Source organism: Mercenaria mercenaria, chromosome 9, assembly GCF_021730395.1.
Source record: "Mercenaria mercenaria strain notata chromosome 9, MADL_Memer_1, whole genome shotgun sequence".
Taxonomy (NCBI): domain Eukaryota; kingdom Metazoa; phylum Mollusca; class Bivalvia; order Venerida; family Veneridae; genus Mercenaria; species Mercenaria mercenaria.
Window position 1 is genome coordinate 24,036,911 of NC_069369.1, and position 21,870 is coordinate 24,058,780.

Genomic DNA, 21,870 nt, shown 5'->3' on the forward strand with positions numbered 1-21,870 from the left:
GGTTATAAATAAGCTACAAACTACCTGGACTGTGCCATTTATGAAGTGGCAATTACAGAATCACATTAGGAATTCAAAATAATAATTCCCAGTCTTAAAGGTGTATCAAGAAAATTTACATGTTTCAAAGCAGGTTCAATATAGAGGAATAAAAGAATGTCTGTTACCTGTAGCCATAAGAAAGGGATCAACTCCGACTCTCCCGCCTACTGGCAGTAGTTTCGACAACCAGTCTCCCTGACTCGGGGTGCTTGGCAGACCTTTGTATTTAAATAAAACATGAGTAAACAACCATATATTCATCTTACATCTAATTGATATTTATTTGCTGTTCAACCTTCATTTTTACTAATTCTGAATAAAAATACTAGAACAATGGATTAAACAACTGGCCTCAAATTTTCATGTACAATAAGCAAGTTTAAAACACATCTCAAAGAATGGAACCCCGTCTTATAAGCAATCCACCTTATAGGCAAGTAATAAGAGTATATCATACTGTAATCTTATCATATTCAAATACATACCATATTCCTTTCAATTTATCTCTGCTTTCCATATAAGCACGTGTTACAACAGAATTGACCAAAATTTTATGAAATGTCTCAAAATCTTTAAACTGGCTACTTTTATGTCGTGGTTATAATTTACTTTGCTGTCCTCACATTATACAAGAATAAAGCAATTAAAGGTTTACTTTTGATGTCATGACACTACTGTTTATAATATCTTTAAAAAATTCCAAACATTGCTCAAACCCTTGGAAGTTTGGAATAAGATATACCATCTTTCATTAATTTCCAGTTTTCATCTAGCTGTTTTTCTGCCTGTAGAAAATAGCGACCATCTGTCCACAGTCCTGCTTCATGCTCTGTAATCACTGCTGTACCTGTTCAATAAATGAGCCGCACCATGAGAAATCTAACATAGTGCATTTGCATCCACACAGTCTGGTCAGGATCCAGGCTGTTTGCATTCAAAGCCTATTGCAATTGGAGAAACGTTTAGCAAACAGCATGGATCCTGACCAGACTGCGCTGATGCTGGTCTGGATCCAGGCTGGTCGCAAATGCACTATGTTGGTTTTCTCATGGTGAGGCTCAAATCTTGTTTTAATCATACTTACATGGTTCAATAATCACTGCTGCAACCTAGCCATCAAAAATACTCTATGACCAGTGACGGTTTAATAGTCAACAGTCTCATTCTGAACGTTGGAAACTTGCTAACACCTACTGTGTTCTATTACTGGATACAGCACTTGTTAATAAACACAAATTGTACATTTGTGTTTGTTTTCTTTTTGTTGGGTGTAAGGTCACAGCAAACACAATTATAGGTCATATGGCAACTTTCCACATTTTCATGGTTGATGATAACGCCAGGTGCACCTCCAGGCACTATTTCATTATGGGTGGGCATCTGAATAGAACCACCGACCTTCCATAAGCCAACTGGATGGCTTCCTCACATGAAGAATTCAATACCCCAAGTGAGGCTTGAACCCATATCAGTGGGGGGCAAATAATTTGAAGTCAATAACTTAACCATTCGGCCAAGGAGACCCTCTTTAAATTTATGAGATCAGCTTTTGCAAACATTAATGAACATATAACGAACACAAATATTACCAAATGTACAATTCTGGTGCTCCCTACTTACCTGCAGATCCATCAAAGCCAGAAACAAACGCCCTCCTACAGTCACATGGTGCTATATATTCACTCTGAAAACAACATCAATAGACTATTATAGTAAACAGAAAAAATCTACTGTGAAATCATTAATATTCATGGGAGTTTAATTTTCGTAGATTTCATGGTTGAGCCAATCCACGAAATTTAGTCTCAATGAACAAGTTAAATTCCCATTCATTTTATGCTCAAAGTTAAAATCCACAAAATCATATACCCACGAAATTGCTGTTTTGACAAAAAACATGACATTTCATGCCCACAAAATTAACTGATTTCACAGTTCTTCTTTAAAGAAGTACCTATCATTGTAAAATAAATTAAAGGTTACCTACTTTCATATCTTTTTCAGACTGCATAACACTGACTGTAATATTTAAAATAGTAAGAGCTAATTGTACATGCAGAAAAATAAATAATAGCTTCATCAACACAGTACAGTGGAACTTCTGAAAACCGGACCTTCTGAAAACCGGAAACCTTTGAAAACCGCACAAAACTCAAGGTCCCGTTTTTTCTGTTCTTATTTCTATATATTTTTAACCTCTGAAAACCGGAACTTCCGAACTCTGAAAACCGGACAATTTTTGAAAGATCTTTTATATTTTAACACTAAAATTGACTTCCGAAAACCGAACAGCAAAACATTTGCCTGATTAAAAGTGTCACCTGTTAATCCAAAAACACCCGTGGCAAGTTGTCAATGTGTTCTTTTGTTTATCTATTAGTAGCAGTGGTTGTTTATTTTGACACGCTTTATAATCACAATGATCATTTGATGCAAAAGTAAGATAGTAATCGGCGATTACTTTCATTTGTATTCGATTTATGTAAACATGATGAATTTAATATCTTACGTGTGAAACACTTTCTTTATGTTTGAATGAAAGAAAGAACGGTGTTTTAATTTATTTAGTTACATCGATTAAACTATTATATGCATTATCAACATTAATTTAATATTGATGAACTCGGGACTCCAAAGATGGTAAAATGTAAGTGGAAAATGTTTGCGAAAATGCTATTATTTAAGATATGTTATTTCTTTATATTTGTTATTTATGTATTTTTATTCTTCAGGTTTGTAATTAATTAATTAATCAACTAATTAATTACTTTATATAAACTTGTAAAATTATAAAGGATAATAATCTCCTTTATCCTACATGTAAGAAAACATAACTCTTATGCACTATGTCCACTTTGCCTACAAACTTTCAAACTTCTGAATTCCGGAAACTTCCAAATACCGAACTTTTAGGCTGGTCCGGAGGTCGTCCGGTTTTCGGAAGTTACACTGTATTATGCTTAATTCTGGGGGCAATTTTTATGGTGCAATTAGCAGTTGAGGTCTTTTGTGCCAAAATAAATTTCCTGCAATTAGCCAACGGCTACTCTGTTTACTGCAAATATAATATAAATGTCCCAGAATTTTTTTTTAACATAAGGATAGCAGTCAGATCAGCTACTTTCATTAATGTATTACTCACTGAAAATGTTTTCTAAATATATTTACAGCAGCTGCTATGAAATACTGACAAGTAAAATGTTTCATGTTGGTGTTGGTCATTTTAGTATCACACAAAAATCTAACAAGAGCACCGCCTATGGCTGCCATCGCTCGTCTGCAAGTGCTGGACAATATGTAAGAAAAGAGTTATACATGTAGTTCAGAATTTCTAAGTTCAAAAAGGGCCATAATTCTGACAAAATGCTGGTTAGAGTTATGGTTCTTGGCCTACATTGTCCCTTAATGATGATAAACAAGTGTGTAAAGTTTCAAAGCTGTAGCTCTAATAGTTGTTTATAAAAGATGGACCTAAACAAAAAATTTTAACACAGAAACTCAAAATTTTCTTAGTACAAAAACGGCCATAATTCTGATAAAATGCAGAGTTATGGTTCATGGCCTACATTGTCCACTAATGATGACAAACAAGTGTACAAAGTTTCAAAGCATTAGCTCTTACAGTGTTTGAGAAAAGGTGGACCTATACAAAAATTTTAAACAACACCGATGATCCAGTGATTTTCAAAAATCGGACAAGATATAAATAAAAGCACTGAATGGTTGTTCACAATGGGTTCAAGTTTTTACCTGGTGAGCATCTCCAGATGGTACAATATATGCATGAAGTGGCTCAGAGACATATGCTTTGTTTTTCATCAGAGAACGCAGCTTAGTCAATATTGATGTAGTACTCTTAGCTGGCATGTTTCCTGAAATAAATGAAAATTCTTAAAGTTTCAATTAAAAGGAGAAACTAGTATTTTGCGAGAATTGGTTCCATTCAATAATACAGATGAATCACGATTTAACCTCTCTTTTGCTGATGGAAGAATTCACGTTTGGAAATGGAGGTGTGAACGTTATGACAACATCAACATTATTGAGCTAGACTGTTTTGTGGGCAGGAGTGTGATGGTGTGGGGAGGGATCTGCCATTGGGGAAAGCCCAAAACTTGTAACTGTGCCTGGTAACCTCACATCAGTGAGATATTGTGAAGAAATCCTTGAACCGGTAGCCATCCCATATCTGCAAGCATATTCCAGCAAGATAACACCTGTCCGAAATGAATATATTTACAGGTATTTTGTATTATTTGTGTCAAATAAGGTTAATCATAGCACAAGTAGTAGAAGTCACCATGCAGTGTAACCACCATCTGCATGCAGCAGTACAAGGTGCAGATGATGGTGACATCCTTTTGAATGAATACAAATGAGATGCAACTATTCAACTGCAATCTTTCCATTTCTGACCTAAAAACAAGAGGGCCAAGATGGCCCTAGGTCGCTCACCTGAGAAACACACCATAACACACTATAACAGTGTAAACATGTTTGACCTAGTGATTTCGTGGAAAAATATATTCTGACCAATTATCATTAAAATTGGAGCAAAAATATTGAGTATAAATAAGTATTTTCTTTGATTTGATCTAGTGACCTAGTTTTTGACCCCAGAAGCCCCATATTCGAAATTGACCTAGATTTTATCAAGGCAATCATTCTGACCAAATTTCATGAAGACCAATTGAAAAATACAGCCTCTATCACATACAAAAGGTTTTTCTTTGATTTGACCTAGTGACCTAGTTTTTAACCCCAGACTACCCATATTGGAATGCGACCTAGATTTCATCAAGGCAACCACTCAGACAAAATTTCATGAAGATCAGTTGAAAATTTTTTGCCTTTATCGTATACACAAGGTTTTTCTTTGATTTGATGTAGTGACCTAGTTTTTGACCCGAGATGACCCATTTTCGAACTCAGCCTAGATTTCATCAAGGCAATCATTCTCACCAATATTCATGAAGATCAATTGAAAAATACAGCCTCTATCACATACACAAGGTTTTTCTTTGATTTGACCTAGTGACCTAGTTTTTGACCCGAGACGACCCATTTTCAAACCTGGCCTAGATTTCATCAAGGCAATCATTCTGACCAATACTCATGAAGATCAATTGAAAAATACAGCCTCTATCGCATACACAAGGTTTTCCTTTGATTTGACCTAGTGACCTAGTTCTTGACCCGAGATGACCCATTTTCAAACTCGGCCTAGATTTCATCAAGGCAATCATTCTCACCAATATTCATGAAGATCAATTGAAAAATACAGCCTCTATCGCATACACAAGGTTTTTCATTGATCTGACCTAGTGACCTAGTTTTTGACCTGAGATGACCCATTTTCAAACCTGGCCTAGATTTCATCAAGGCAATCATTCTGACCAATATTCATGAAGATCAATTGAAAAATACAGCTTCTATTGCATACACAAGGTTTTTCTTCGATGTGACCTAGTTTTTGACCCGAGTTGACCCATTTTCGAACTTGGCCTAGATTTCATCAAGGCAATCATTCTCACCAATATTCATGAAGATCAATTGAAAAATACAGCCTCTATCACATACACAAGGTTTTTCACTGATTTGACCTAGTGACCTAGTTTTTGATCCGAGATGACCCATTTGTAAACCTGGCCTAGATTTCATCAAGGCAATCATTCTGACCAATACTCATGAAGATCAATTGAAAAATACAGCCTCTATCGCATACACAAGGTTTTTCTTTGATTTGACCTAGTGACCTAGTTCTTGACCCGAGATGACCCATTTTCAAACTCGGCCTAGATTTCATCAAGGCAATCATTCTCACCAATATTCATGAAGATCAATTGAAAAATACAGCCTCTATCGCATACACAAGGTTTTTCATTGATTTGACCTAGTGACCTAGTTTTTGACCCAAGATGACCCATTTTCAAACTCGGCCTAGATTTCATCAAGGCAATCATTCTGACCAATATTCATGAAGATCAATTGAAAAATACAGCTTCTATTGCATACACAAGGTTTTTCTTCGATTTGACCTAGTGACCTAGTTTTTGACCCGAGATGACCCATTTTCGAACTTGGCCTAGATTTCATCAAGGCGATCATTCTGACCAATATTCATGAAGATCAATTGAAAAATACAGCCTCTATTGCATACACAAGGTTTTTCTTTGATTTGACCTAGTGACCTAGTTTTTGACCCGAGATGACCCATTTTCAAACTCGGCCTAGATTTCATCAAGGTTATCATTCTCACCAATATTCATGAAGATCAATTGAAAAATACAGCCTCTATCGCATACCCAAGGTTTTTCTTTGATTTGACCTAGTGACCTAGTTTTTGACCCCAGATGACCCATTTTTGAACTTGGCCTAGATTTCATCAAGGCAATCATTCTGACCAATATTCATGAAGATCAATTGAAAAATACAGCCTCTATTGCATACACAAGGTTTTTCTTTGATTTGACCTAGTGACCTAGTTTTTGACCCGAGATGACCCATTTTCAAACTCGGCCTAGATTTCATCAAGGTTATCATTCTCACCAATATTCATGAAGATCAATTGAAAAATACAGCCTCTATCGCATACCCAAGGTTTTTCTTTGATTTGACCTAGTGACCTAGTTTTTGACCCCAGATGACCCATTTTTGAACTCTGCCTAGATTTCATCAAGGTTATCATTCTGACCAATATTCATGAAGATCAAATGAAAAATACAGCCTCTATCGCATACACAAGCTAAATGTTGACAGACAGATGACAGACAGACGACAGACGCCGGACATCGAGTGATCAGAAAAACTCACCTGAGCATTGCTCAGGTGAGCTAACAATATTCATTTACATCCACATATAAAACAAATGGTGATAAAACAGTATTTTCTACAAAGAAAATATATAAGAAGATGAAATTTTTGGAATACCCTGTATGCTATGTAATGCATATTGTTTACTATATATTTATATTTTTGACAGAGTTGAAACTACTTCATGACAAGTTATTCTTGCATACCAGACGGGGATTTCTGGTGATTTCACCGGTGCTGGAAAACTCTATCTTACACCCCGGGGTGTAAGATGACTCTCATGCTGTAAATGACATATAATGAACTACATATGTACAGAAAATGTGTGTAGTAATAATTATGTTTTTCGTAAAATGGGATGAAAATTAAATACCTTGATAGTTCCACTTTGTTCCTTATAACATATTTCTCGATTCAAAAAACGTTATTTTAAGGAAATAACATAATGTTTCATTGCAGATGATGAAACAAAACCGAACTCTTACGTTGTTTTAGTCTCTGTAACGTCATGACGTACTTCCTGTTTACGGATGTAAAGTTCCCGCGCTTTGTTAAAACGCTACTATAAGAAAAAAGTGCTATAAGAAAATCATTTGTTTGAATTTATTTTTTACATTTCTTTGTTGAATATGGTATGCAAGAAAAAGATTCTATCACTGGCTGTAGGTGCAGATGGGAATATCCGTCCCTCAGGTAACTGTTTACGCGGTCACTCGGCTGGAGCCTCGTAACCGCCTAAACAGTTACCCTCGAGACTGGAAATTCCCATCTGTACCTACAACCAGTGAAAGAATCTTATATCATTCTAATCGGTTCAAAAATGCAGAAAGTTGAGATTTTGTAACAGTGGTAAAAAGTAATAGGAAACTTCATGAAAATTTACACATAGGTATTTTAAAACATCACACGTTTCTTGTTTAAAATACATTTGTCAAGGTTTGACAGCTGTGGTAGTTAGTAAGTTTATATAACCACATTAACCAGTGCAAAAACTAATGTCTTAAGACACCCTGTTCAAACAAAGCGCATGCTTAAACAAAATACACTGATTCTGGTGCCCCACTGATTCAGGTAAATTTAGGATACGGTAAGGTTATAACACGAGTGCCAGACACAAAATACGCCCGTCCATATATTCAGTTACGTATCATAAAGATAATAATGTTGATGTTGTATGCCTTGTCAACCCAATAAAAGAGTATGAAGGAATCAAGGTATTTCTGAAGTTCTATGAGGGATGAAATTGACAACTGGATCAAAACTATTTGAATGGACAAGGCTAATTTTGCATATTTCAAGAAATTCAAGGGCCATAATCAAAGAGTGCCTATCGAACTTGGCCAAGATTGATGCCCACAAACATTGTCAGCAAGTTTGGTGAAGATCGGATGAAAATTTTTTTATTTTAAGAGCGGACAAGGCTAAATTTAGCAGTTTTTCGAGTAATTCAAGGGCCGTAATACAAGAGTGCCACGGGCAGTTTGGCTGGTTATCGAACTTGGCCGAAATATTATGCCCACAAGGTCTGGTGAAGATCGGATGAAAACTATTCAACTTAGAGAGTGTACATGCCTTTGAACGCCGACCACAGCACGCCCACCGGCCATGGGTGTTCACATAATACGCTACGCCCCGCCCTTTCAGAGACGGTCATATAAAAATGCGTAGCAATTGGGGTGTTTTAGATTTTATTATTTTAATTAGTGTTATTTCTAGAGCAACGCAGCGGGGCGTCCCACCCTGCCCTTTTTTACTGCCGCCACGCTGCCCTTAAAATGTGCCCTCCTGCCTTTCATGCTTTGATCTTCTGCTTAATCCCGCCAATTTCCCTGTTGACATGCCTCGCCAATTTTTTTATCATTACGTCACGGCGAGTGCACACAGTTAATGAGAATCAATGAAGTGTTAAAACTAATTGATAAAGAGAATGGATCCAGTGTAATGTCAAAAAGGCGTTCATAAGCGGCCAGCTGATTACCGAGCACGTGAAAAGTGCCCTGTAAGATTTCTTTGTGCCAAACGTAAATTAGACCGTTGTTTAGTATAATAATAAGTATATATCAATGCAGTTTGATTCTACTGAAATTTCAACTAGAAAGTGCACATCTTTTAATGAATATCGAAAGAAAAATTAAGTTTTAGAATGTCTGTTCACGAGTCTTATTACACCCGATGTCGTATGCAATTTTTCAATAATTCCTTGAAAAAGCTGACTGTCAGTGTATTTTTTTATGATAAGAAACATCAAAATTTGAAGAAATATCTCTGGTTTACCTTAGGGGGTCAATTAAACTGAGTAAGAACTACTTTCAGACAGCATATGTTTACTAAGTCGGTCAATAGCTATTCATAGCTAATGTTGATTTGTTGTGCCATACCGACAATAAATAAAATTTGTATTGTATTGTATGTATTGTATTGTATAGCATTTCAAAAGTGTACCAGTATCCAGATAGTATATTTTGGATATACATGTATACGTTTCTTAGACTCAGACTGTGTTATAGTGCTTTTCTGTTAATGAAATATTGATAAAAAAACCTGATCAATACAACATGACTTTGATAATTAGTAGTTTACAGTGTCACCTGAAACAGATCTTTTTACTATGTTGTTTACAACATGATCTTGGTTTCAAGCTTATAAGCTTATATTAAGGCCGTCCACTATATCATATTCATATGAATAAGTTGACATTCTTGGTAACTTTTTTTATGAGAAAGGCTTGAATGGTTTAACCAAAATTTTAAGTTAATAAAAACCCTTCGTAAACTCTCTTACTGGTTTTGGGAAGATAACATTTACCACTTTATTCTGTGACATTTATTTAAAGCATTTAAAGTGTGCAATTAAGATAAATGGAATAACCAACTATAAACATCTAGAAATGCAACTACTGCTATGGTACATTTGTAACTTTGACGTCTAAAAGAGCACCCTGCCCCTTTCGGACAGCACCCTGCCCTTTTTGAGCTCTAGAAATAACACTTTTAATTGACCCACAAGTCCCATATCATTTGTGCATACCTGTTGTTTAAATTTAGAAATATTCTAATGTTAAATTCAATTTTTATAAAACATGTACTATTTCCTAATTATATACTTTTTGCTGTGACACAGTTCCACAAAAGTGATTTTAACAAAAATGGTAAATATTTAAAGTTTCAATTTATATAGCTGGAGAATATGACAGGTGTTTCGGAGGTCACTAGCTAATAGTCTGTGTTACTGTAAACTCAACGAAAATGTAATTGTAAGACTTTTTAATCCTTGGGTACCAGTTTCAGTGACTCTAAGAAGCTAGCTACCATTGGCAGAATTTCTTTGTGGGTGTATTTTTGGCATTTTGGTAGAAAAATTGGGAGAGTACTATGTTAAAATTATTTAAATATAAAAATAATATTGATTTGTATTTGTGTCATTACATGTTAACAGATGTACAAACTAATTTGATTGCCATTAAAACTTCATGCAGATTCTTTAACACCTCGGCATTTCACGTTCAAAGATATGTGATCAATACTGATTAACAGAAATTACTTAATTTGTTTTAAATGTTTCTTTTATTGTCTTATTGTATTGTTTTAATTTTACATTTTAAATTTATTTCGGCTTGCTCCAATGCTGACTATTTCTGCATTCGTTCGTACTAGTTTATTTATCATTCCAATATGGCGGACGGTATGCGGCGAGTACACTTTTTGAGACATGGTAAACACAGATAAATGAAAGGGCATTGCTTGCTGAAAATCGAACAAAGTGAATTTCGGCAGCTTTATGCATAGAAGTAAAATTCCAGTTCCCTAGTCTATGCACGGTACTTTGGCTAGAGAACCGGTTCCGGACGAATAAGTTCGCTGTATAGGGAACCGATTCCCGGTTCTCTAGCCACTGCCGAGCTATTTCTCTTAGAAGTTGCATACTGGTACTGATGACAAACCCGGACAGATGATAAAGGCGACCACCTTGGAAATATTTGATTGCAATTGGTTATTTATAAAATTGAACACACCATCTAATAGTTTCCATTTACAACACCAACTGGTGTAAATAAAAACAAAATTGGTAAATATTCTGTATAAATAAATGACTTATATTTATCTGTATAAAAAATATTTATCCAAAATTACTGGGGAAGAGGGTGTATTTCTGCGCATGCTCACTGTCGTCACATGGAGGCCTGACATTGGGTCACTTTTCATTACTTGATCAGGAATGACTGTTGCAGCTTTTTGGGGAAAGTTTCAATATAATACTATGAAGAAAATTTTGTTAATGACAAAGTGTTCGAATTTATCATCAGTCAACCTGCTTACAGTCCCCATTTTACTAACCCCTTTCAGGGCCTCACTTCGTGTGAGTTTGCTAACTAAATATAAATTTGAATTATGTAAAGTTTTCAGCAAATGTTAAGCTTTATTGATTACAAATTGCAGAAATAAAAATGTTACAGGTAAAAAACCTCATTTTCTGTTCGGGTTTATCATCAGTACCAGTAGCCCTACTTTTCTCATTTTATGTCAGTTTTATCGTAACTCTTTAAAATGAAGTAAGGATTTGCTCTCTAAAATGGGTCTAGCTATGTTTGGTAGCTCCTTAAAAATGTCAGTTTTATATAGAATATATAGGGAATACTGTTTATGCTATTGTTGTTGTTGTTGTTGTCTTGAAGTTTCCTCTATTGACTTGTCGGAGCACCCAAGAGATTCTCTTGGTAAATATCGAAGGCGGGCAGTAATCCTTTCCAAAAAAATTACCGTATTTTGGTGTGTATAGGTCGCACTTTGTCTACCCATTCTGCTGCCTGAAAAAGTTCCTGCGACCTATACGACAGAACATTGCCAGCAGTTTTTTTTTTCGGGCCAATTTTCTGACCGTAGCTCTCGCAAAATTACGTGCATCTGTTACGAACGAACAAAATGGATAAAAAATATCAATATCGGCGGCTTTTCAACCAGTAGCGGTTACTTTCAATAAAATATATCGTAAATAACCCATACAGACTATTAAAATTACGAATGACTTTAATTCAAAGATGTTTTTGCAGTCTGAATTACGTTTGTTTCTACTTTCGTTTTACTGGACGCCATTGACATGTACTCCGGGTTGGATAAAATCTGGACAGATCCGTCCTCCATTCCAAACATTGTTTATACTAATTCTTAGCGTATTAAAAAACTTGAAAGATAATTTTTTACTTTTGATTTTTAAATAAAAGAAAAAAATCCAAAAAGAGATATTTTGTTAATCTTTTTACTCAGAATCAAAAGAACGCGGTTAATTACATGACACGGAAAGGTGTTATAATTGCTGTGCAAACAATTCACACTTAAACTTGCAAGGTAACAGAATGTAAACGCAAACCGTCTGCTGCTAATTAGTGTCAAAAAGCCGCTTTTCTTTGATATAATCTGTTACCGATACTACTGTTGGTACGAAACGGTTGGGAACGAAAACAACACTGTCCGATTTCCACCAATCAGGTTCTGATAATAATTCAGTCCGCAGCATCAATATGGCCGCCGCCATAACTTTTTTGCCGGTAAATATTAAATATTGCTGGGGGAAAAATCTGAAATTTAACTGTGACTAATTCGCTAGAAGTTAAATTTTCCGACCATTTCCAGAGCAAAAATTAGATGCGGACTATACATTACCGCGACCTATACACACCAAAATACGGTAAGATGAACCCTGAGTCAACGAATCGAAGACCACCACAGAATAATATGGCTGTGACTAAATACAGAGTTGGTGCGCCTGTGATATATTACAGACTCCGGTATATACCGGATTAACTAAATTTGAACAAAAATACCTTAAATGTATATATTTTGTAACCATGGTGACTCTAACCCTAACCTTTAGTCAGTATATTATGCACATTATACACTAAATGCGTGCGGACATGCAAAAAAATGAGTATTTTTGCCGTGCGTTCCATTTGATAATAATTCCGCGCAAGCGCAGAACGGCTGCACCAACTCTGCAATGAGAAACATTCGAATAATATATCCAATCCAAGAATGAAAACACTTTTTATCCAGGAATTACCTTATGGTTGCTTTTAATCTTATTTTATTAAATCTTAATACATTCGCAACTTGTAACTAATTTCAAGTTAAGATGGAATTCACTATAGTTCATAGATACTTTAAGTATATTACAATGATATTAATATTTTAGTGTATACGGTAGATATACATGTTTCACTATTATTCATAAGTGCCTTACTATAGTATGTTTCCCTGATATTAAAATTTTATAATATTTTATAATATACACTGAGCATATACACATGTGCCTCCCAAAATTTATTCTCTGTTATCATCTGTAAGTACGCTATATTGGACCTATTTACACGGGTATTTAACTGTTCGATGTACATATCAGTTTATTACATAACTCCCTCAAGCAATTTTGATCTTAGAACATGTAGATCAAATAGGAATTTTCTCGAATACAGTTCTAAGTACTCTATGCTAGAGTCTTTAACTGGTATTACTTTTTGAAAATCTGGATGAGAGCAATCTAGTACCATATGTGTAAATAAATTTGGAGTCAATGTTTGTATGATGTGAACTGATTGATTAAGAATACTAGCAGTTCTTGATATAAATTGATTTCTAATTGTTGTGTATTTTTCACAAGTTGCGATTAAGTGTTCACGAGTTTCTGGGTGTTTTTTACATACACCACATGTTGGATCAACCTGGAACTGATTAAATTTTGCTCTGTTTGCCTGTAGAGTGTATGTACCTGTTAAAAATTTAACCAAAGAGCTATAAAAATAAATAGATTGGCAACTTGAAAGGCATATAGAGCAAATCTCGCCAACCTCCCGTGACAAAAAAACGAGATCTCGTTTACCGTAAGTGGCGCTTTCTCCACGCGCCATTTTGTATGCGAAAGCAATTATTCATCGGTAAAATAATTATCACCGTATGACCACGCTTCTTACGGTGGCAAAAAAAACGTGTACTTCGTGTCTTAAGACCATTTCACATTAAACTAATTTTGTTTTAGAAGCTAACATGTATTTTAAATGTAGTTTTAAAGGTACAAATTGTAACTCCATGCTCACCGATGTTTGTTTTTAGTAAGATAACGCCGAATCACGCTCTGACACGAGCTCACGCGAGATTACAGCCAGTTGCCATTCTGTGTATTTTATACTTCTTTGATTTAACTTTCAACTCTTTCTTAATATCATGAATGTTCGGTCTGACAGTTGCATATACTGAATGTATCTTTCCAACTTTCAGGGTGAGAGGGTTTAGGTACTTTAATGATGACTTCTCTCTAATATCGTTACTCCAGTCCTGTTCTATGCTATGGTTAATTGCATATCTTAGCATATCTTTCCATCTTGACCATTGTGACCTTATCCGGATATTTGACCTATCCGAGAATTATTATCATCAATAAATTACAACTCTTAATTTTGAATGACAGGAGTGCTCCCTAACATCAATGAAATTGAAATGCTCAAATATATCATAACTATGCGTGTCATGTACTCACAGCAGTTATATGCTGGGTGCATCCAGGGGAAAATTTGATACTCGTTCCGTTTCGTTCCTTTCGTTTCGTCAAAGCCTTCTAATGGCCGTGTTGTCTCTCCGGTATATACCGTACACGTTATACGTTTATCTTCTCTAGTATTTACTCTTATAGACTCATAGTATAATATTTTGCGAAATTCGTTGTTTTCATTTTATAAAAAGGCTTAAACAAATCTTTTGTATGCTTCAGTGAAGTCATCAATTATAGCTGACAAGTCTTCCCGGTGTTCTTTGCAGGGATCCTCTGCTGCATTTACAAGAAAAAGTTCAGCGCTGAAATCTCTGATACCCATGTTAAGAAACATTCTCGCAAACCAGATGTCTACCATGGTACCCCGGTTCGTCTCGGGTACCATGTCAAACATCTGATGAATGAGAATGGTTAAGGAATAACTCCTGCGTTAACCTTTCTCTATGAACTTCATATATGGGACACTCGCCTATAAAGTGTATCACAGTCTCTGGTTCTCCACATCTGCAGAAAGGCGTGTCTTCATTTCCTTTTTTATTTTGGTATTCGTTAAGGCAATAACCACTTTGCAGCTGGAGCAATGTTCTTTTATTCTCCAATCCCTGGAACTTGATGTACTTAGGTTTAACTTCTTGCCTGAATTGATATAAATGTCGTCCATTCTCACTGATATCCCATCTTCTTTGCCATTTCATACGTACCGACTCTCTAGCAGCATGATAGATATCTGCTTGACTTGTAACTATCTCATCTGCCATGCTTTCTGCCTCTGTAGCTGCCTCTTTGGCCAGTCTGTCTGCTGTCTCATTCCCACTGATACCAGCATGTCCTGGGGTCCAATGAAGGTGGATGTCTACTCCAGCCATTTCTAGATCTTTCCATAGTTGGAGTATTTCTGATGTCAAGAATTTGTGTGTTTTATTCTCCCATCCAAGATTAACAATGCCTATAGCAGACTGACTAGCTGTTACTTAATATCTTTAACTTGTTGATTTGTAATCTCTTACACTCTTCTAGGATTGTTTTAAGTGTTATCTTGATAGCCACCATTTCACTTACAAGGATGGATAATAGTTTTGATACCGGTTGTTTCAGTTAAACTAACTCTGTGTTTGGAAGAAGAATGCAAGCTCCAGCACCACAGGGTCTGGATTTCCTCTGCAGGAAGGAACCATCTGTAAAAGTCACTTCTGTTCTGTTGTCTACATCTGATAGTATATTTGTGATAATTTGCTTTGTATCCTCCACTTGTTTATTGGTTCTAGATTTGGAACAACCAAGATTGTTCCAGTAATCAGGTCTGGTTCTGGATGGCTGTAGATATTCAAGGTAGGAAAATACTGGTTCTATACTATTCATTGTCAAGTTGGTCAGTGACTTCATATCTTCTATCTGTGTTAACGTGCAGCCAAAAGGAGATCTGATTTTTTCAATTAAATTTGTGTGTTTTCCCAAGTAACTTTCTAGGCATTTCGCAATGTTTTCCTTTTTGTTTTTTGCAAATATTTTCCCATACTCTCTAATGCTTAGTTCCTTCTGAAGTCAAGTGGTAGAACCCCAAAAGGTACTTCAGCAGCATCTTTACTGGAAGTAGTAGGTAATCCTAGGCAGACAGCTAATCATTTCCTCTGAATTTCTTATTAACCCGTATTCCAAATAATGCAAAAAAAGTCTGAGGTCTTTAATACCTTTTGTTGTAACTGTTTATCTTCAATATCATATATTTTTCCAAGATAATGTTTCGTTACATGTAGTTGTCTGTTACTGTAATATTCAAAAATAAACACTTCACGTTTTACTTTTTCTATTTCTTCTTCTATTGCTTTATAATTTTCATTAAGTTTAAGAATTACTTCAGCCAAATCATCAAGTCGTTTTGTTGTAGCTACATCAGAAGCAGACAAATTGTCAACAGTATTTTTTGTTCTAGCTAATCGTGTTTCTTGTTAAAAAAACAAACGTTTTTTACTTTTGTAATTTCTTTGGCATTAGTGGTAATTGCTTCAGCATTAGAGGTAATTGATTCTCCTTGTTTAACTGATTTTTCAACTACAATGTCTAGTTCATTTCTATTTTCTTCAATTTTATCATTAAATTCGTTGATATCTTTTTGTAACAGACATGTAAGTTTAATTAATTCCGCATAAATACAAACCATCAGCGGGTTTATCTGGATTTCCTAAATTAATTATTTCATTACCTTCCATATCTAATGGTCTGTTCATTGTGTTATCAAGTTCCTTATTTTTATGAAGATATGAGTCCATGTCCTTTTTAAGCTTTTTGAATTGTTTTTTAGTAGCATAATCACTTAAATCAATATCAAATTTAACTTTACTTATACTGTCGGGTTCACTTATTTGTTTTACATCATTAAAAACTCCAATCCTATATAATTCCTGTTAAGTTTTTTCTTAAAAATTTCCTTGGTTTGTCAACATATAAGAAATCATATTTTTTGATTTGCTGCATTAAATAGCAAAAGAGTTGTAATCTATATTTTGTTCATTACAAATCATATTATTTTCCTTTTTCCTTTTTACCTGGACTTTCAAACAAAATATAATGTGAACAGTTAATTCGAATATCTTTTGGTGTTTTATAGTAAGGCTGGCTTGAATAAATAACAAAACAGTTTTTGTGACGTCTTTGAATAAAGTATTTTGTTATTTCATTTTGAAACTTTTTTTTCTTCACATATAAAATCATCAAATATTACTACTTTTTGTTTTTCTGATTCAAGATTCTCACAAGGTTCAATTTCATTATTAGAATATTCAAGTATTTCATTTGGCTCTACTTTAATTCTTTTTGCAATTTCATTTAAGTGGTTAATTAAATCCTGATATTTAGATTGTTCTAGGTTTTTAGCATACAGGAATAATTTATCATAATATATAAGAGGTTTTCGAATCATATGCATTAATGTATTTGTTTTTCTTGATCCGGAAGATCCACATACAGTAACATTATAAAACATGAGTCTGGCATAAAAGGAAAAAAAATGCTTAAATTTATTAGATTGATCGTTTTTTGTATCATAATTTCGAATTTCTATTGTATAATAATATTACATTATCTTACATTATATAAATGCAAGCAAAACCTAATGAAATAAGAATAAGAAAAAACTTAGTCGGACAAAAGGTAAGTGCTAAGAGAGATGAAATAATGAGAGAAAAAATCAGAAAAGCTACTGGTCGAGAAATGTATAGTGAAATTTATAAACCAATTACAGAAGGAATAGAAAGTCAAAAAGAAAAATTATTAAGACAATTAAAAGCATTGCCTGGAATCGAAGAGTAATTAGCGTTATTTCCAAGAAGGTTAGTTGATAAAATACAAATGTAATCTGGAAGATAGATCCCTTGGAAGCACCGAGAACAATGCAAATAGTGAAAAATGCAGACTCGGTTTCGTTGAGTCTGTTCATGAGCAGTAATGGAAAATGTAACACTGCCCACGCCCCCTAGCATCGGCTTAAGCAGTATTCAATTTTCAAATCTAAATAAGTTGAAATCAGTGATCCCGAAGGACCAGAAAAGAAGCAGAACAACAATGAGAATTGACAAAGCTATTGGGAGAACCACCGCCCCCGGAACTACAACAACCATTATTACCACCATTACCACAAAAACTAGATTACAAAGAGATTGATAAAATACTGGAAGATTATGATAGAAAAAGAATTTGATATAATAAAAGAAGATGAGAATGAAACAACAGAAGAATCAGAAGAATTGGGGGCAAGGCCAAAAGAATTTAAAGTTGATTTTAATAAAGATGTTGATTGAGGACTTTTAGATAGAGAAAAATATAACACACCGCAAGAAGTGTTTAACTTTTTTCACAGCAAATCTAAAGATTCTGATAAAAAATGACTAGGGAAGAGTAGAGAATATCATAGAAGATGTATCGAATGATATAGTAGATTTGGGTTATGATTCTGTCACAATAACTAGAAAGAAAACCCCACAGAACTAGATTTGAAGCAAAAGGAAGCAATTATAGCCAGGTCAAATAATTTAAAAGTATATAGAAAAACGCTCTATGATATTCTTGGGCAAGAAAAATATATGGGGAAAGGAATAAAATATCACAATCGAAATCAAAGTTTTCTTAAAAAAACAAAGGTTGTGAATTCATATAAAGTTTCATCAAATGGACAATATGGTAATTTATTGATTGATCTTAATAAACACTATGTTCAAAACAAATTGATTGCTAAGGATCAAATAACTGGAAAAGAAGTAATTAACGTTAAGATAGATGATAATTTAATTGATTTGATTAATAAACGATATAACAATAATAAAAAAAAACATTCAATACTTTCTAAGAAAATATTTAAAGAATTAACAGAAAAATCAGGATTACTTATCAATAAAAGATCTATGAAATTTAAAAAAAGTAATTAGGGGCCAAGGTTATGCAATCCAGAAGAATTAATCAATGATTTAGAACTTATTTGTGGTTCAATTGATGCTGGAAATAATAATAAAGAACTAAAAAATAAAGGTATTAGCATAATTGATGAACTATTTAAAATGAATAAATTGTCACCAAAACAACATGAAATGTTATATAAAAAATATTTTTCTTGAATATAAATGGAACAAAAAATAGTGTTAAGTTCTGAAGCAGTTAAAAACGATAATAAAAATACTCCAAGCGATTTTACAGCCAGATTCAGTCGTCCTTTAATTTTAGACAAAAATAGACAAAAATAAAACTTACGTTGTTGGTTTGGATAGTATTAACACTTTGACTTACTCTTGGCATAATATTAGTGATGAATACAATAATAAAAGAATTCGTTATAATATGGTAAAGAATGGAAAGATATCATATTTACAAATCGTTCTTACAGTTATACGGACATCAATAATTATATCAAAGAAACATTAATAACCAATGGTGATTTTAAAGAATTTGATAAAACAAACATTGCTCCAGTAAGTTTGGAATTTGATTAAAGTAGTTTTAAAATCCTAATTTCAGTTCATGATAATTTTATATTGGATTTAAGAAAATCAAAATTTCATACATTGCTTGGATTTGAGAAAAAAACTTTGAGAAATACCGAATGGGGAAGTTCAACACCAAATATAACTAACTCTGTGGATACAAGTTACATTCACTGTGATCTTATTGATAATTCACTTGTTGATGGTAATTTTAGTGATATTATCTATGCTTTAAGTACTTATCGATTTACAGAAGAACCAAACAAAATCGGATATTCTAAAATGAATAAAATGTTATAGATTCAATAAGAATATATATTACAGATGCATTTGGTAAAATAATCAATTTTAATGAAGTTGAAACAAGTTTTACACTAATTTTAAAAGACGTATAAGTATATAATGTACAAAAACGTTTATGACATAAATAAAGGAATATTTATTTATGTTGATCCTTGGGAACGGAGAAGAAATTATACAAGGCTCAGGTATCTTTGACACTTTAACAAAATTGTTTTCATCTTCTGTTGCATCTTTAATTGGTAGTGCTGGAAAAAAAAGCCCTGGAGACTGCAGGAAAAACTGCGCTTGAAAGTGGAACAAAGAAGATTGGAACGGAAGTCGGGAATTTAGCTGCTAATAAAATTACAGAAAAAATCAACAGTTTTAAAAAAACCTGTAACACCTGCTGTTGGTAATTTAATTGCTAAGGAATTACAAAAACAAATTCAAATAATGAGGAGGATATTAATATAACAGCAAATAAAATATTGTCAGGATCTGGGGCTTTAGCTCATGGGCTTAATGCCCGTTCAGCTCAGCGTAAACGTATTAACAGATTAATTTATATATATTATAAGAACAAAACAGTATTGTGAAAGATACGAACTAACTCCTATTCAGTTAGATACAGCTTTAATATCCGTCTTGGGAAATAATGTTAAACAGCAAAAAAGTGTATATCATTTTACAATTAATGATAGAAGTTCATATTTTGATTGGTTTAATGCTTATTTTGAAGTAAGTTTTAAAGTTAATAAACTTGCTAATGGTAATAATTATGCTGATGGAGATCAAATTGCTTTAATTAATAATGCAGCTTCAATAATTGATCAGCTAATAGTTAAACAAAATGGAAAAATTGTCTATGATTGTAATAATGTATATAAGGTAATAAATGTAAAAAGTTCAGTTGAATTATCTAAGGATTATGCAGAATCAACTGGAACAAATGAATTTATTTATTTAGATACAACCGCTAGTGCTGAGAGTAGGGATGACCAAGCCGGATTTTATAAAGGTTTTGCTGCTAGGAAGTTATCAATCCAGGGTGGTAAGGAAAAAATGCTAAAACTCCGTTGAATAATTATTCATTTTTTTCAGGGTTTGGAACAAAACATGTTACCCCCAAGTCAAATACAAATAACACTTCAATTAACAAATGATGATGAACTGATTTACAGAGCTAATACTGCCGATGCAGGTAGGGTAATTGTAACTAAATTAATTTTCTGGGTTCAACGTTTAATTTTCAATGATTATGGACTTAATTTTTTTTCTGAAAGACACACGAATGCAGGATGGAAATACCTCCGTAAAAAAGATAACACAGTCAACAGATACACAACTGACTACTATAACTTTTAGAATAACAGCTGGTATAACAAAACCCGATCATGTGTTTGTTTATTTACAACGACCTGATAAAAGTAATTCGCAAGAACATAATCCACATTTATTAGATACATTTAAATTTAATGCAGCAAATGATAATTGTAGGTTGGAATCTTGCCGTCTTGAAGTTGGTAATGGTGTTGTTTTTCTTTATCCCGATACGGAATATACAAGTATATCAAGACTTTACGATGATGTCATAATCCGCCAGCAGCTAATATCCGTGTTTACGCAATTGTATTGTATGAAGAAACAGTTGAAATAAATACTGTTAGAAATGAACTTGTTATTGTTTGAATAAAATATACATAAAATATATAATGACATCAAATTATATTGAAAATAAAGTAAATTTTAACAAACGGACAGAAAAAAGGCAAATACTTACAATGATAAAATCCCATATACTTTTAGATTAAAATATGAACAATTGCGTCGAAACTTTCCTTTACTTTTAACAAAAACACAGATTAATCAAATTGAAAAGTCTATTAGGAATAAAAAGGAATTTGAAATTACAATTTCAAAAAACAAATGTCCAGTCAAGGTCAAAATGGAGGATTCTTGGGAGCTTTGGCTGGTCTGTTAGGTCGAACAGTACTTCCGGTAGCTGCAAAAATAGCTCCAAAAATATTAGGACCATTAGGCGTCGGAGTTTTGTCTGAATTTGCCAGTACTGGTGTTAGTAAGTTACTTGGAAATAGTATGATTTCGGTAGCTAATGATACGAGAAACATGATATCGCCATATCTTACACCTAATCAAAGAAAACAACTAGTGGGAACTGGAGTAATAAAGCTAACTCAAAAACAAAAACAAGACGGTGCGTTCCTAGGTA

At 33.8% G+C, this 21,870-nt stretch overlaps 1 protein-coding gene across 1 annotated transcript in view; it reads right to left on the minus strand.

Annotated features, from left to right (window-relative positions):
* LOC123546724 (xaa-Pro aminopeptidase 1-like) overlaps nt 1-14,507 on the minus strand; it is a 31,035-nt gene extending 16,528 nt beyond the window's left edge. Inside the window, exons 1-5 of the mRNA XM_045333224.2 lie at nt 14,380-14,507; nt 3,793-3,914; nt 1,663-1,726; nt 785-889; nt 168-260 (exon numbers count right to left, since the gene is read on the minus strand). Coding sequence (XP_045189159.1) covers nt 168-260; nt 785-889; nt 1,663-1,726; nt 3,793-3,909 — 379 coding nt within the window. The 5' untranslated portion in view covers nt 3,910-3,914; nt 14,380-14,507. The remainder of the gene's footprint in view (nt 1-167; nt 261-784; nt 890-1,662; nt 1,727-3,792; nt 3,915-14,379) is intronic.
* Between the last annotated feature and the right edge of the window lie 7,363 nt (nt 14,508-21,870).